Below are 13,654 nucleotides of genomic sequence, written 5' to 3'. Positions count from 1 at the left end.
TGACTTTGGGCAATATGTGGCTTCCCCGAGTCTACCTGACAACTGTTGTGAGGACTAAATGTCTGCAGAGCTCTGAGCAGATTGCCCGTATAAGTCCCAAACTATGTCACCCACTGTCATTTTTGCAAACAAGACAGGGCCTATGATATAGGTCCCCGGTCACCGGAACCTGAGGTTTGGCCATGTGACATGCTTTGCCTTATGGGAAATTGGTAAACTTGATGCAAGAAGAGGTATGGAACACAGGCTGCCCATTTCTGATGTCTATCCTGGAACCTTGACATTGTGGGAAGGATGTGGATGATGTGTGGAGTTAAGCCACATATCCCAAAGAAAGTCACTGAAGACTAGTTATCTCCCAATCAACCAACCCACCATGTCACCCAGGTGAGTCAGCCCAGGGAAGCCCAGCCCAGTCCAGGTCCCATCAGCAAGACCATTCAGCCAACCCTGACTTTTACACGAAATAATCAGTGGTTGCTGTGCCAAGCCGCTGCATTTAGAGTGACTTATTGCACAGCATCAATTGGCTAATGCCCCCATGGCTCTGGAATTGAAACAGCCCACATCCAAAGGCCAAGCAGAGAAGAAGCCATGGTCTGCCAGTTTTTTATTTGTCGAGCATGGTCAACTTGAACCAGAGAAAGCTGCAAAAAGTGGTTTGGAGAGCATGACAAAGGCATAAGGAGGGGCTGATGGGAGCAGGTGCCTCTGTCAGGTGCTGAGGGAGCCCTCGGGATGGGAGGTACCTGGGAAGCTAGGTCCAGACGGGTGGCAGCAGGACTGTACCTCCAGTGCTGCGGCTCAGGCAGGAAGGCTCGTCCTCACCTGGCCCCTTGCAGGTGTCAGTTTCTGGGGTCATATACTCGCCCCATGAAGACAGGGAACTTGTGCTGCTGGTCCCAGAGCAGGAAGAGGAAGGGCTGATGCACCTCGAACGTGAGCAGAGTGCGGGCCACAGCGACGGCCGAGGCGGCAGCCACCTCCACGCCCGTCTCGGTCAGCTCCAGCACAGTCTGGTGCTGCATGGTAGACACCTGAAGGTCCAAGTCGTCTGTCATCTTGCACAGGTTGAGGTCGTAGCTGAAGTCAAAGAAGTCTAGGGCGAGAGTGGGGAAAAACAAATGCAGAGATGAGCAAACCCTCAGGGATGGAAACTTTTACCCTTACTTTTCTGGGTTGCCCCTGCTGGGAGCCCCAATATTCTCTTTTCCCCTTTCTATTGCTTGTTGGATCCTAACTCGTGCCTTCTGGCCCAATTCTGGGTATTGTCTACCAGCTGGACCGAACAACCACTCCTTACCTCCCACCCCAAACTGAAAAGAGATGTCCTTGCTTGCTTGCCTCTAGGGACCTTGAGAGACAGGTAGCATATCAGAGACAGGTCGTATGTCATGCATAACGCTGTGATACTGTGAAACAGTATGCAATAAATGCAGGGTGTTTCAAAATGTACACGGAAAATGAACGTTTTGAAAACAACACACGTATGCATGGATTTCACATTTTTTTTTTGCACCAAATCAACTTTAACATTGTTTTTTATTAATTTTATTTTTTCCAAGTTTTATTTATTTAAAAGACAGACAGAGAGAGAGAGAGAGAGAGAAAGAAGAACAGTCTCTTCCATCTGCTGGTTCGTTACTTGAATGCCTGAAACAGCCAGGGATGGGCCCACACTGAAGCCAAAACGTCGAGCAGGTGTCCCACGTGGGTGGCAGGGACCCTCGCACTTGAACCTACAGCTGGTGCCTCCCAGGGTGTGCATTAGCAGGAAGCCGGATCAGAAGCAAAGGCAGAGAGCCCAGGTACACTGATGTGCAATGTGGATATTCAAAGCAGTAGCTTAACGGTTGTGCTACAACACCCACACCTCAACTTAGAGAGAGACAGAAAGCTCTTCCACCTGCAGGTTCATTCCCCACATGGCTTCAGCAGCCAGCACTGGGCCAGGCTGAGGCTGAGAGCCAGAAGCTTCTTCTAGGTCCCACCTGTGGGTGCAGGCCGTAGCACCTGGGTCATCTTCCGCTACTTCCCAGCTGCATTCATGAGGAGCTGAACAGGAAGTGAAGCAGCAGGAACTTAAACTACACTGATATGGGATGCTAGCAATGCTACATGCCAGCTGCTTCAAAAACTTGAAAAGCAACTTTGTGTATGCTGGACTCTGTCCCTAATTCCTCGCACAGAGCTATGAAAACCCTTGTCACCTCTGCCTTTCCAGATGGGGCTCCCTGCGCCCCATCTTCTGGTTGCTCCCCCTCCATCCCTGTAGCCTTCACCGTGTCCTCCATCAGGTAATCAGTCGGTGAGTTCCCCTGCATTTTGTTAGCCATTCTAGCAAAGAACGAAACCTAGAAGGGACTGGGAAAACCTCTGATTTATAAAGGATCAGACGGAAGCACAAGGGGCAACCATTTTATGAGTGCTGGCTGAAGGGGGCTCAGTCTCATGGGGCTGAGCCCCTAACGTGGGAGATAATGCTGTCTGCAGGCAGATGTGTCAGACCTAAATCCAACTGTAGGTCATCAGCTTGTGTCTGCAGAGAATCAGCAAACCACCTGGGACTGGGAACATGCCCCTAGCACAACTGGTAGTGCTGTGTTCTGGGAAGGCAAGGTGTCTTCCCTATGCAGATGCAATGTACCCTAAAATGAGATTAAGTGTTGAGCGGCTTAGATCTGTAACAGGAAATGAACTGGCAAGACCTAGACAGGAACCCGAAGGACCTGCAGCTTCTGCATTGCTCCCAAACACCAGACCCTTCCATCCACATGGCTTCTTGCGTATCCCACAGGGCGGCTGTCTGTTACCAATGTCTTTGGGAGGAGGGTACTGACAGCTCACCTCATCATCTGTTCCCATGTCTATGGGGACACCAGCTTAGATGACACTGCAGCCCTGGCCCCGAGTGCTGAGTAGCCTCTAACTAGCTCTGGGGTAAGTCACAGCAGTTTTGGGTAAATTGTAGAAAATGTCTGAGCCTATTTTCTTGCTGATGTGATGGGATACTAGCAGTTACCTCTTATCTCACAGGCTTGAAGGGCAACCTGAGATTGCGGCGGGAGAATTGGTCTAGAATGTTATCCCCGTGTGAGGGACCCCTCCCGGGAGCAGCTTTAGCCACCAGGGCTCACCCAGCTTCTCCAAGATGGACAGCATGTCCTGGCTGCTTTTCACTTTGATCTTTGGCATTGTTAGGTAAGTCGGCTGAAACTTGGACGACTCCAGCTTCGTCATGACAGCCCTGAAGACGGCAGGGCTGAGCGCCCGCTCCACATCCTCCAGGCTGTGTTTCAGGCTCTGGGGCACGAAGATCACAAAGCTGAGGTTGTGGGAGAGCTGCAGCTGGCCCACCTGGAGGGACGAGAGATGCTGTGTCAGTCTGGCCACTCATACTTACCCAGCTCTTTCCTGGCCTCCCATTGTTGATGTCCCAACACCGTTCTCAGCCTGCAACAGCCAGACCTGGGTGTCCCGGCTTTGCTATGGGATGAAGGTGCCAACGGGTCTAACTGAGCAGTGCCGGTCCATCTCTGCTGGTACAAGGGAGAGGAGTGGGCTCAAATGTCCGCTCACATCTCCATGGATCCTCTGACCGACTCGGTCACACAGGCAGCTGGTCGGAGCTCTGAGCTTGCGCCCTCTCTCCCGCATGGGTTGCATCTAAAGTCTGCAACACTTCATTTTTGGTTTGTAAGTATGCTTTATGTACTGATGTGGCCAAGTAGAATGGTAATACTGGCAAATCTAAAAAGAGCATCAGGGGGCTGGCACTGTGGTGTAGTGGCAGAAGCTGCTTCCCAGGCTGCCCCATTTCTGATGCAGCTCTCTGCTAATGAACCTGGGAAAGGAGCAGAAGATGGCTCAAGTGCTTGGGCCCCTGCACCTATGTGGGAGAAGCAGAAAAAGCTCCTGGTTCCTGGCTTTGGGCCAGTCCAACTTCTGGCCTTTGTGGCCATTTGGGATGTGAACCAACGGATGGAAGATCTCTGACGCTCCCTCTCTCTCATTCTGCCTTTCAAATAAATAAGTACATCTTAAATTGTAATAATAAAAGAATATCAAAGGGGCTGGCATTGTAGTGTGGCACATTAAGTGACCACTTCTGACAATGGCATCCCATATCTAAGTGCCAGTTCAAATCCCAGCTACACTACTTTATTATTATTATTATTATTTTTAAAGACTTACTTATTTAGTTATTTGAAAGCCAGAGTTACAGAAAGAGAGAGAAGAGAGGTCTCTCATCCATTGGTCTAATTCCCAGATAAACACAAGGGCTGTGACTAGACCAGGCCAAAGCAAGGAATATTTTCTGGATCTGTCATGTGGGTAGCTAAGACCCAAACGTTTGGGTCATCTTCTGTTGCTTTTCCCAGGCCATGCAGGGAGCTAGACTGGAAGTGGAATGGCCATGACATGAACGGGCTCTCACACGGGATGCTGGTGTTGCAGGCAGCAGCTTTACCCGCAGTGCCACCATGCTAATCTGTCAGCTGTTCTATTCCACTCCTGATCCAGCTTCCTGCTAACATGCCTTGGAAGGCAGAAGTGGATAGTTCAAGCATCTAGGCCCCTACCACCGAAATGGGAGACCAGATGGATGCATGGGTAAGTGCAGGGATGGATAAAGGAATGAGTATAGAGCAGCTAAAGTAACTTTATTTTAAACATGTTATCTATTTATTTATTTATTATTTTTTTTTTGAGAGGCATAGAAAGAAAGCAAAGAAATCTGTCCAGGCCCGGCGCAGTAGCATGCACCGGGATCCCATATGGGCACCGGTTCTAATCCTGGTTGCTTCACTTCCCATCCAGCTCCCTGCTTCTGGCCTAGGAGAGCAGTTAAGAATGGCCCAAAGCCTTGGGATCCTGTGCCCATGTGGGAGACCTGGAAGAAGCTCCTGGCTCCTGGCTTCGGATCAGTCGTTGCGGCCACTTGGGGAGTGGACCAGTGGACAGATCTTTCTGTCTCTCCTCCTCTCTGTATATCTGCCTTTCCAATAAAAATAAATAAATCTTAAAAAAAAAATAAATCTCTTGTCCACTGATCCACTATCTAAATGCCTATGACAGGCAAGGGGGTAAAGCACAGAGCTGGTAACCAGGGACTCACTCCAGGTCTGCTATGAAAGTGGCACGAACTCCCAGGAGCCTCCACAGTGTGCACTGGCAGAAGTCAGAATAGGGGGCAGAGTTAGGACTCAAACCCAGACCCCCAAGGTCTCTGCAAATTTTCCTGGAAAAGTAGTAGAAGATGTTCCAGGTGCTTGGTCCCTTCTTAGAACATATGGTAGATCAGGAAGAAGCTCCTAGCTCCTGGTTTGAGCTCTGGCTTTTATGGCTATTTGCGGAATGAAATAGCAGGTGGAGGATCCCTCTCTCTGTCTTTTTCTCTTTGTAATTCTGCCTTTCAAATAAATAAATATATGTTAAAAAAAATGTACAACGCCTGCCCTGGCCAAGGTTGCAGGGAAGAAGAGAAAAGATAGGGTGGAAACACTGTTGGAAGGAGTGGAAATGATGAACTTTGAAAGAAGTACCCCAAAGGACGGGACAGTGGCAGGAAAACACCCGGACGTGAGGCGAACGAAGGTTCAGGACTCACCATGGCTTTCAAAGTGGAGTCGGGGAAATGGGCCATGGGATACTTGCTGCTAGTCAGCATGGGCACTTTGATCACGGAGTTTCTGAGGTGAAAGGCCTCCATCTTCCTTTTATTATCAAAGGGTTTCTTCCACTTGGCTGGAAGGAAGAGAGGTTGCTCTAATGCAAGTCGGCAAAGGATGGAGAGGAGCTGAAAGTCCTGTTAGCAAGGTGGGGGTGGTGCCTGGGGATCCGGCCGTGGACCACGGGAACAGGTCACCCAGAGGAGGAGGACGCAGGACCCGGTGAAGAATGATGACCTGGCGAGAAGGGCTCCCTTACCGTTCAGGTAGACGGCATTGAGAAGGACGAGGCGCGTGTCCAGGGGCAGGCTGTCCAGCAGCTGCCTGATCTTGTGGTTGGTGTTCTCAGCCACCCAGGTGTTGATGAGCTCCAGGTTGGCGTCGCTGTCATTCCCCAGGACCCTGGGGGTACTGCCGTACAGGCTGTGAGAGGCGTTCACAAAGCTGTCCTTTATGGCCAGGTCTGGGGGCGGGGGTGGGTTAAGAGAGGGAGGTATGAGTGCCCTCAACCAACCCCCCACCCCTTCTCAGAGCAAGCTTCGAGAGCAGGCATTGCTCCAGGGCTCCTTCTGCTTATTCCAGGGAACACAGAATACTGGAGCAGATGTTCAGCCCGCTCCTCTTCTCTAAGGGATAAGCTCATGGCAAAATGGAATTGAAACAAGTTCAGAGCTGGTGTTGCGGCAGAGCATGTTAAGTTGCTGCCCACACACCAGCATCCTATGTGAACAATGTTCCAATCCCAGAAACTCCTCTTCTGATCCAGCTGCTTGCTAAGGGCCTAGAAAAGCAGTGGAACATGACCCAAGTTCTTGGGTCCCTGCACCCACATGGGAGACCCGGATGGAATTCCAGGCTCCTGGCTTTGGCCTATTGCAGCCCTGGCTGTCCCAAGCATTTGGAGAATGAACCGAAGGATAGAAGACCTCTCCCTTTTTCTCACTAACTCTGCCTTTCAAATACATTTTCTGAAAGTTGGAACCAGTTGTCTTTTCCGACCTAAAAGTTAATGAGACAAAAGACATAACTGATTTACACAAGTAAGTGCAATATCTTTTGACATGTCTGAGCCATATTTTGAAAGAGGATGTTCTGACAGCTGAATTTCCTTTTTTCTTTGCTTTTCTGTGTTTTCTCAGTTTTCTAGAATGAATGAGTATCGCTTTTATAGCTAAAAAAGAAAAAAGGTTTTATTTATTTTTTTCAAATAGGAGGGATTGGATCAGATGCATTGATTTACTTATGTTAAAGACTTATTTTATTTCATTTTTTTAAGATTTATTTTTAGGGCCCAGTATAATGCTTCAATTGGCTGGTCTTCTTGCAAATGCCAGGGTCCCACATAGGTTCTGGTTTGTGCCCCAGCTGCTCCAATTCCCATCCAGCTCCCTGCTTGTGGCCTGGGAAAGCAGTTGAGGACGGCCTAAAGCCTTGGGACCCTGCACCCGCGTGGGAGACCTGGAGGAAGCTCCTGGTTTCGGATCGGTTTAGCTCCGGCTGTTGTGACTGTTGGCAGGGTGAACCAGTGGGCAGGTCTGTAGGCAGTGTCTCCTCCTGGCCGCTCACCTGGACTGTGGAAGATCTGAGAGATGGAGGTGAAGCCTTTGGAAGTGAAGTCCTTCAGGGCCTGGTGGACACAGGTGAAATTCTCGGGGTAGGAAAGCATGTCCTCTAGGTTTTGCTTGGTGCTGCCCTCGGCCCCTGAGACAAAAGGCGGAGATGAGCTACCCTCACGGAAGAGGGAGACCCCCCCGCCCCGCATTTGGAACAAGGGTTGAAGGACCAGGCTGGCAGGTGGGGGTGGGGTTGTTCCCGCTAGGCAAGGGATCTAAGACAATTGCAACAAAAAACATAGGTCTGAAGGATAGGGACAAGGAGTTAGGACGAGCCGGTTAGGATCTCCAGGGGTTCTGAGTACTGTCTCCCTGTTTCCCCAAGACCGGACATTGCACTCCTCTTGCAGAGCCGGTTCTAACCATGACCTGGCCTGCATCAATGATTACTTGGGTGGTTTGGGTTCACAGTTTCACTCTAAAGAGGCAGAGACAGTAGAAGACTGTGGAGAGGTGAAACCAAGATATTCTACGGGAACGTCTTTCGCTCTGCAGTCACTCCTTCACCGTGACACACTCACTGTCCAGGTCTCGTGTGCAAACACAGCTGAAACTGACAGAGCACTGACTCGGTGCCGAGCACTTTCCATGCTTCTCTGCTCAACACCACGACCCTTTTTTATATCAGGACAATTGCTTTATCCATTATACAGATGTGGAGACTGAGGCTTAAGACATCGACTCCGTGGAAAGGCTCAGGGCGAACAAGGGAAAGACGCAGGCAAGATCTGAGCTAGCTGTTGGGCAATAAACTGACTACAATGGGCAGACTGGCACGTGCCTCCCAGGGAATGTCTGGAGAGGAGGTGGTCGTCCTGCCTGGGCAGCAGGACCCTATGGGTGTTGTTGGCATCCAGTGGGACTCTGTATTGTCCTGAGCAGCCTTCCTGGAGTTCCTCCCCTGGGAGTTCATTCTCTCTCCCCACCGGCTGTAGTAATGTGTGTCATTACCAGGCTAAGTACCCATGCCACTTGACAGTAATCCCTCATGGAGGCAGAGGATTAGCACGTTTTCGACTTCCCAGAGAGTCAGCATTAGACTGCCTGCTTCTTAGTGTCTGTAAGTACGTGGCACCGGCTCTATTTTACACACAAGGACTCATGCTCGGGAGGTTAAGTGACCTGCCCCACATCAGGCAGCAGTGTCACCACAACGCTGCTCCAGGTCAAGATGGCTTGATCTCCCGATCGCCTTGCCGTGAGCCATGGTCGGTGGCTAGCACCTGATTTCACACATTCTTGTTGAGGCCACAGACTCAATGAGCATCATGCCTATGGGATCATTGTTAAAGGAAGAGTTGTTTGAGAACAAAAAGATATATTACCAAGCTCTCTTCTCTGCCCCCTGCCTCTGTTGCCATGGAGTTCATTTTGGGAGCTTCCTCCTAGAAGCACAGCTTTGGAGATGGTTTCTGGGTTGGTGACAATCATGGGGCGGGGGCCTCAATACGACCTGGAGAGAATTCCGTCAGGGTCTTACCAAGCAGGACCTGGGTGAGGAGGCTGGCAATGCTGAACGGGGAGAAGGCCACGTTGGTTTCAGCCTTTTTCAGGGCTGAGAAGCCTTGGTAGAGCTTCAGGGAGAAGTCCACCAGAGCATTCCCCAACACAGCTGCCGCATGGTGTCTCTGCACAGCGGAGCAGGAAGTGTCGGGCTCCGGGCAGTAGGGCCCAGCAGTGGGCTGGGTAGGAAAATCCGTGGGCAGCTGGGTAGTTGGTTGGGTGTGTTGGCTGAAGGGCTGGGTACTTGGTTCGTCGGTGGGTCGTTCATTGGCTGAGCTGCTTGTTGGCAAAGCGGAAGTCTCCCCGTTGGGCTGAGTGGGTGTCCACATGGAGGTGTCTGGCTCCCAGATGTTCACATTATTTTCCCCTTGCAAATCAGCTGGATCTCCGGAACTGGGGCTGACAGCATCAGGATCTGAGAAGGCTCTATCCTGCGGGCCAAGAAACTGAGCTTTATTTTTCTTATTGAGGTACTGTCCTCTTCAACACTCAAAGCAAAAAGAGAAAGCAGGGATACAGAGAATATGATGAGGAAGACAGCAAATTTCAGGATAGCCTGGTGGGCGAAGGGCCAGTTCTGAGACCATTACCACAACTTCCTCAGAGTGAGCAATGTAATGCTATGTGTATTTGTATGTAGGGGAATAGAGAGGGGCATTCTTTGCAGATAACAAGGGGTGGTCAACTGTTCTGTAATCAGGCCTTCTGCAATGCCAGCATCCCACAGGAGGGCCATTTTAAGTCCTGGCTGTTCCACTTCCTACCAGGCTCCCTGCTAACATGCCTGAGAAAAACAGCAGACCAGGGCCCCTGTCCTTGGGCCCCCGTTACCTGTGTGAGAACTTTGTGTGGAGTTCTAGGTTCCTGGCTTTGGCCTGGCCCAGCCCCAGACACTGCAGCTGTTTGGGGAGTGAACTACCAGATGTGACAACCTTTTTTCCTTTTCTCTGTGTAACTCTGCACTTCAAATAAAAATATCAATCTTCTTTAAATAAAAAAAAAAAAAAAGAACTCTGGAGGCTGGTATTGTGGCGTAAGAGGTTAAGCCACCTGCAATGCCAGAAGCCCATATGGGCACCAGCTCATGTCCCATCTGCTCCACCTCCAACAGAGCTCCCTGCTAACGGCCTGGGAAAAGCAGTAGAGGATGGCTACCTGTCCACGCTCCTGCCACGCAGGACGGAGAACCTTCTGGCTTCCATCTGTCACAGCACTGACTGTTGCAGCTGTGAAAGAAGGGACTCAGCAGATGGGAGCTCTCTCCCCATCTCTCTAACCGTGCTTTTCAAAAGATATAGTATTAGTCCCAGCACGGTAGCCTAGCGGTTAAAGTCCTCGTTCTTGTACATGTAGGATCCCCCATAAGGGCACCAGTTCCTGTCCCAGAAGCCCCACTTCCCATCTAGCTCCCTGCTTGTGGCCTGGGAAAGCAGTCGAGGATGGACCAAGTCCTTGGGACCCTGCACTCGCAAGGGAGACCCAGAAGAAGCTCCTGACTTCTGGCATCAGATTTGCTCAGCTCTGGCCTTCACAGTCACTTGGGGAGTGAATCAGTGGGTAGAATAGTTTCGTCTCTGTCTCTCCTCTCTCTATATCTGAATTTCCAAAATAAATCTTTAAATAAATACATATTGGGAACGGTGCAGTAGCCTAGCGGCTTAAGTCCCTGCTTTGCAAGTGTTAGGACCCCATGTGGAGGTTGGTTCTAATCCTGGCAGCCCCACTTCCCATCCAGCTCCCTGCTTGTGGCCTGGGAAAGCAGTCGAGGATGACCCAGAGCATTGGGACCCTGTGCCCATGTGGGAGACCTGGAAGAGGCTCCTGGCTCCTGGCTTTGGATTGGCGCAGCACTGGCCACCATGGTCACTTGGGGAGTGAATTGTCAGACAGAAGATCTTCCTTTCTGTCTCTCCTTCTCTCTGTTTCTAACTTTCAATTAAAAATAAATCTTAGAGATAAATAAATAAATACTATCTTTCAAAGTTCTGGTTGCAACCGCATTCGTGGGTATCATAAATAACCAGGGACCAGCTTGGCACTGTGGCACAACAGGCTCCACCCTGTGGCCTGAGCATCCTCTATGGGCTCCCGTTCTAATCCCGTTCTAATCCCGGCTGCTCCACTTCCCATCCAGCTCCCTGCTTGTGGCCTGAGAAAGCAGTCAAGGACCGGCCAAAGCCTTGAGACCCTGCACCCGCGCGGGAGACCTGGAAGAGGCTCCTGGCTCCTGGGGTCAGATCGGGTCAAACTGTAGCAGGGAGCTGAATGGGAAGTGGAGCCGCAGCCAAGACATGCCCATATTGGATCCTGGCGCATGCAAGGCAAGGATTAGCTGCTAGGCTATGGCACCTTGTCCCTGGGCTTGCTTCCCCATTGCAACTGACCCCTGCCCAGGCTTTGGAATGCTCACTACCATTCCTAACTGACCTGCCCCACTCTCCCAGACCCTGACAACCTCAAACTCCACTCAATGCAGCTCGGTTTCCTTGCTGTGAGCGCTCAACTAGTTTCCTGATCCTCTATGAATCCGCTGCCAAGCGGGCATTGGCCAGGGTGCGGTCTCTGATCCATTTTTTATAATCCAGGAGGCTTAGAGAAGTGACTTGCTCAAGACCACAAGGCCGAGATTAGAACTCGCAACCCCGTAGGAGCTCGGAGCCTCCTTTCCGGACAAGGATCACACTCGAGCTCCCCCTTCCGCGGGGCCTGATGGGTTAATCCCGGCGCCCCGCCTCTCCTTGCCCGCCGAGGGGCCACTTACCCCAGCCAGCAGCAGCAGCAGGAGGGTCAGCGGGGTCAGCCGGGAGGCCATCTGGGCTGCGACGTCAGCCGCGACCTGCAGAGCCACCCGCGTCAAGCCAGCCGCAGCCTGCAGCCCGGGGGCCTCCTGCCCACCCCTGGCCCGCCCCCGGGGCCGCTCCCCACGAATTCCCGCCTCCTCCCCGCGGGGGTCACCTCCTCCCCGGCTCCTCCCTCGGTTTTGTTTTCCCCAAACTGCTTTCTCTTCCCGGCACCGGCTGGCCCTTCCCCTCCACCCCCATCCCCGGGTCTCGGTCCATCTGTTTCAGGCTAGGGGGTCCTGCTTTCGCCCAAACAAAGAGGTCGGAGGTAGAGGGAGGGGAGGCCCGAGGGGGCTGGGCAGCACCGCCCTGAGGGAAGGGGAGAGGGCGAGAAGGAGGCAGAAGTCAGCTGGAGGAAAGGGAGAGAGGGGACCCCCTGCCCGGATCTCTAGCTTGTGTGTCCCACACCGGGCACCCCACCGCACCAAACCTGCTCCCGACTCCTGGTCACGGGGCAGCTTCGTGGACACTGAGAGTCCCACAGGGTCAGAGAGGGTGGGGTGGGGTGGGGGCAGCCTTAGCCATTGGCTGGCCCAGGACACTGCCCGGTTACAAATTAAGGAGGATCGACCCATGATTTCCCGTAAATGAGCATGGACCCGATCGCTCGGTCCCGCTGCGTGGCCCGGGTCAGGCATCGCAGCCCGAAGGCGGTGCGGAGCTGGGGTGGCAGCAGGTCGTGGGCAGCTCTGGGCTCTGTGCCACGGGACTTCCTCCTCCTCCAGCATCTCCCGTCCTGATAAAAACAGCGGGCCCTCAAATTTCCACGGAAACATCTCAGCAAATCCTCAGGGTAACCGCGTCTGCCCCAAGTTCACCCTCTCTAGGAGACAACCCTGGACTTGGATTTAAGGCTCCTAAAATCCTGCTCCGCCCTCCCACGCCGGTGGGTGTTCTGACACAGTTCGGCAGTCAGTGGTCAGGCGGCACTGCCTTTGTCTCAGTGATGACAAGGGGCAGGAGGCCCGTGGCTCAGCAGGCACTCACTGACCTTCCACAAAGTACACGTCTTTGAATGGAGCACCGCGGGAGACCAGGCTGAGGCCTGGCAGGCAAGCTGCGTCACCCTGGTGAGGGACTTTCCTGCTTGCTACTTGCCTGTCTTCCTTGGGTGGCCAGATCAGTTACAGAAAGCCCACTGAAGTCTGAATTGCAGAAACACAATAACACAGTCTTAAAAAAAAAAAAAAACTTTAAGGATAGCCCATACTTGGAATATACTTAATGGTTGATCTTGTGGAATTGAGCTCCCCCACAACCGTGTCTTGGCCAGCAGTTGAGGATGGCCAATAGTTGGGTTCCTGAACCCACGTGGGAGACCGGGATGAAGACTCCCCCCTACCTTCATCCGGGGTCTGACTTTGGCCTGGCCTGTTCCTGTTCTTTGGCCTCTCCCTCTTTGGAGCTCTGCCTTTCAAATAAATACATCTGAAAAACAAATCAATCAGAAGTTGTCTCTGGTGAGATAATCTCACTAGAGATGCGTGTTGGGAATGTTCGGGAAAGCTTGCTGTTAACACCAGAACTGCCGTTCTAAGTGACTGACCAAGGCTGGAAATAAAACATTTCCTGTCTTTCTGGGGTCCTTGGAAAAGACCCAACAGCGTCTGCCCCAGGCTGTGTTCCACGTAGTGCAACGGACCCTCATACATCATGGGGAAGTCGAGTAACATCAGAGTCATTGGAACAGCAGTGTACCCAACCCCACTTCTCCACCCCGGCTCCAGCACACAGCTGGGAGGCAGTGAGCCTGTGGAGTCTGGGAAATGGGTGAGTCTAATAAAAAGAAGGCAGCAGGCAGTACTTTAATCCACCGCTTACCGTGTGTCCACTGCATGGGCATCGCCAACTGAGGAGGCCTAGTCCCTATACATGCACCACAAAAGTTGGCCCACACATCTTATGATTTTCCCTGTGGCTAGGATCTGAGGCCAGCAGCCTAGTTGGGGAGTCCCCCAGGAAACCTGCCTCGAGTGACCTCAGACTTGACTATTGTGTGTGGCAGCAAGTGCAGGGTCAGGTTCAA

The 13,654-nt window shown here is 52.1% G+C and overlaps 1 protein-coding gene across 1 annotated transcript; it reads right to left on the bottom strand.

Moving 5' to 3' along the window:
* Nucleotides 1-593: 593 nt before the first annotated feature.
* On the bottom strand, nt 594-11,628 carry SERPING1 (serpin family G member 1). The gene is made up of 7 exons (XM_041003997.1): nt 11,550-11,628; nt 8,766-9,219; nt 7,239-7,373; nt 5,932-6,135; nt 5,612-5,748; nt 3,138-3,357; nt 594-1,099 (listed from the first exon to the last, which is right to left on the bottom strand). Exons 1-7 carry the CDS (start codon nt 11,598-11,600, stop codon nt 846-848), a joined length of 1,455 nt encoding a protein of 484 aa, XP_040859931.1. The 5' UTR covers nt 11,601-11,628; the 3' UTR covers nt 594-845.
* Between the last annotated feature and the right edge of the window lie 2,026 nt (nt 11,629-13,654).

The sequence above is a fragment of the Ochotona curzoniae genome, unplaced genomic scaffold, assembly GCF_017591425.1.
Source record: "Ochotona curzoniae isolate NIBS_2020 unplaced genomic scaffold, NIBS_Ocur_1.0 scaffold_3171, whole genome shotgun sequence".
NCBI classification, from domain to species: domain Eukaryota; kingdom Metazoa; phylum Chordata; class Mammalia; order Lagomorpha; family Ochotonidae; genus Ochotona; species Ochotona curzoniae.
Note: the sequence above shows the minus strand (reverse complement) of the source record. Positions and strands in the feature narration are given on the sequence as shown.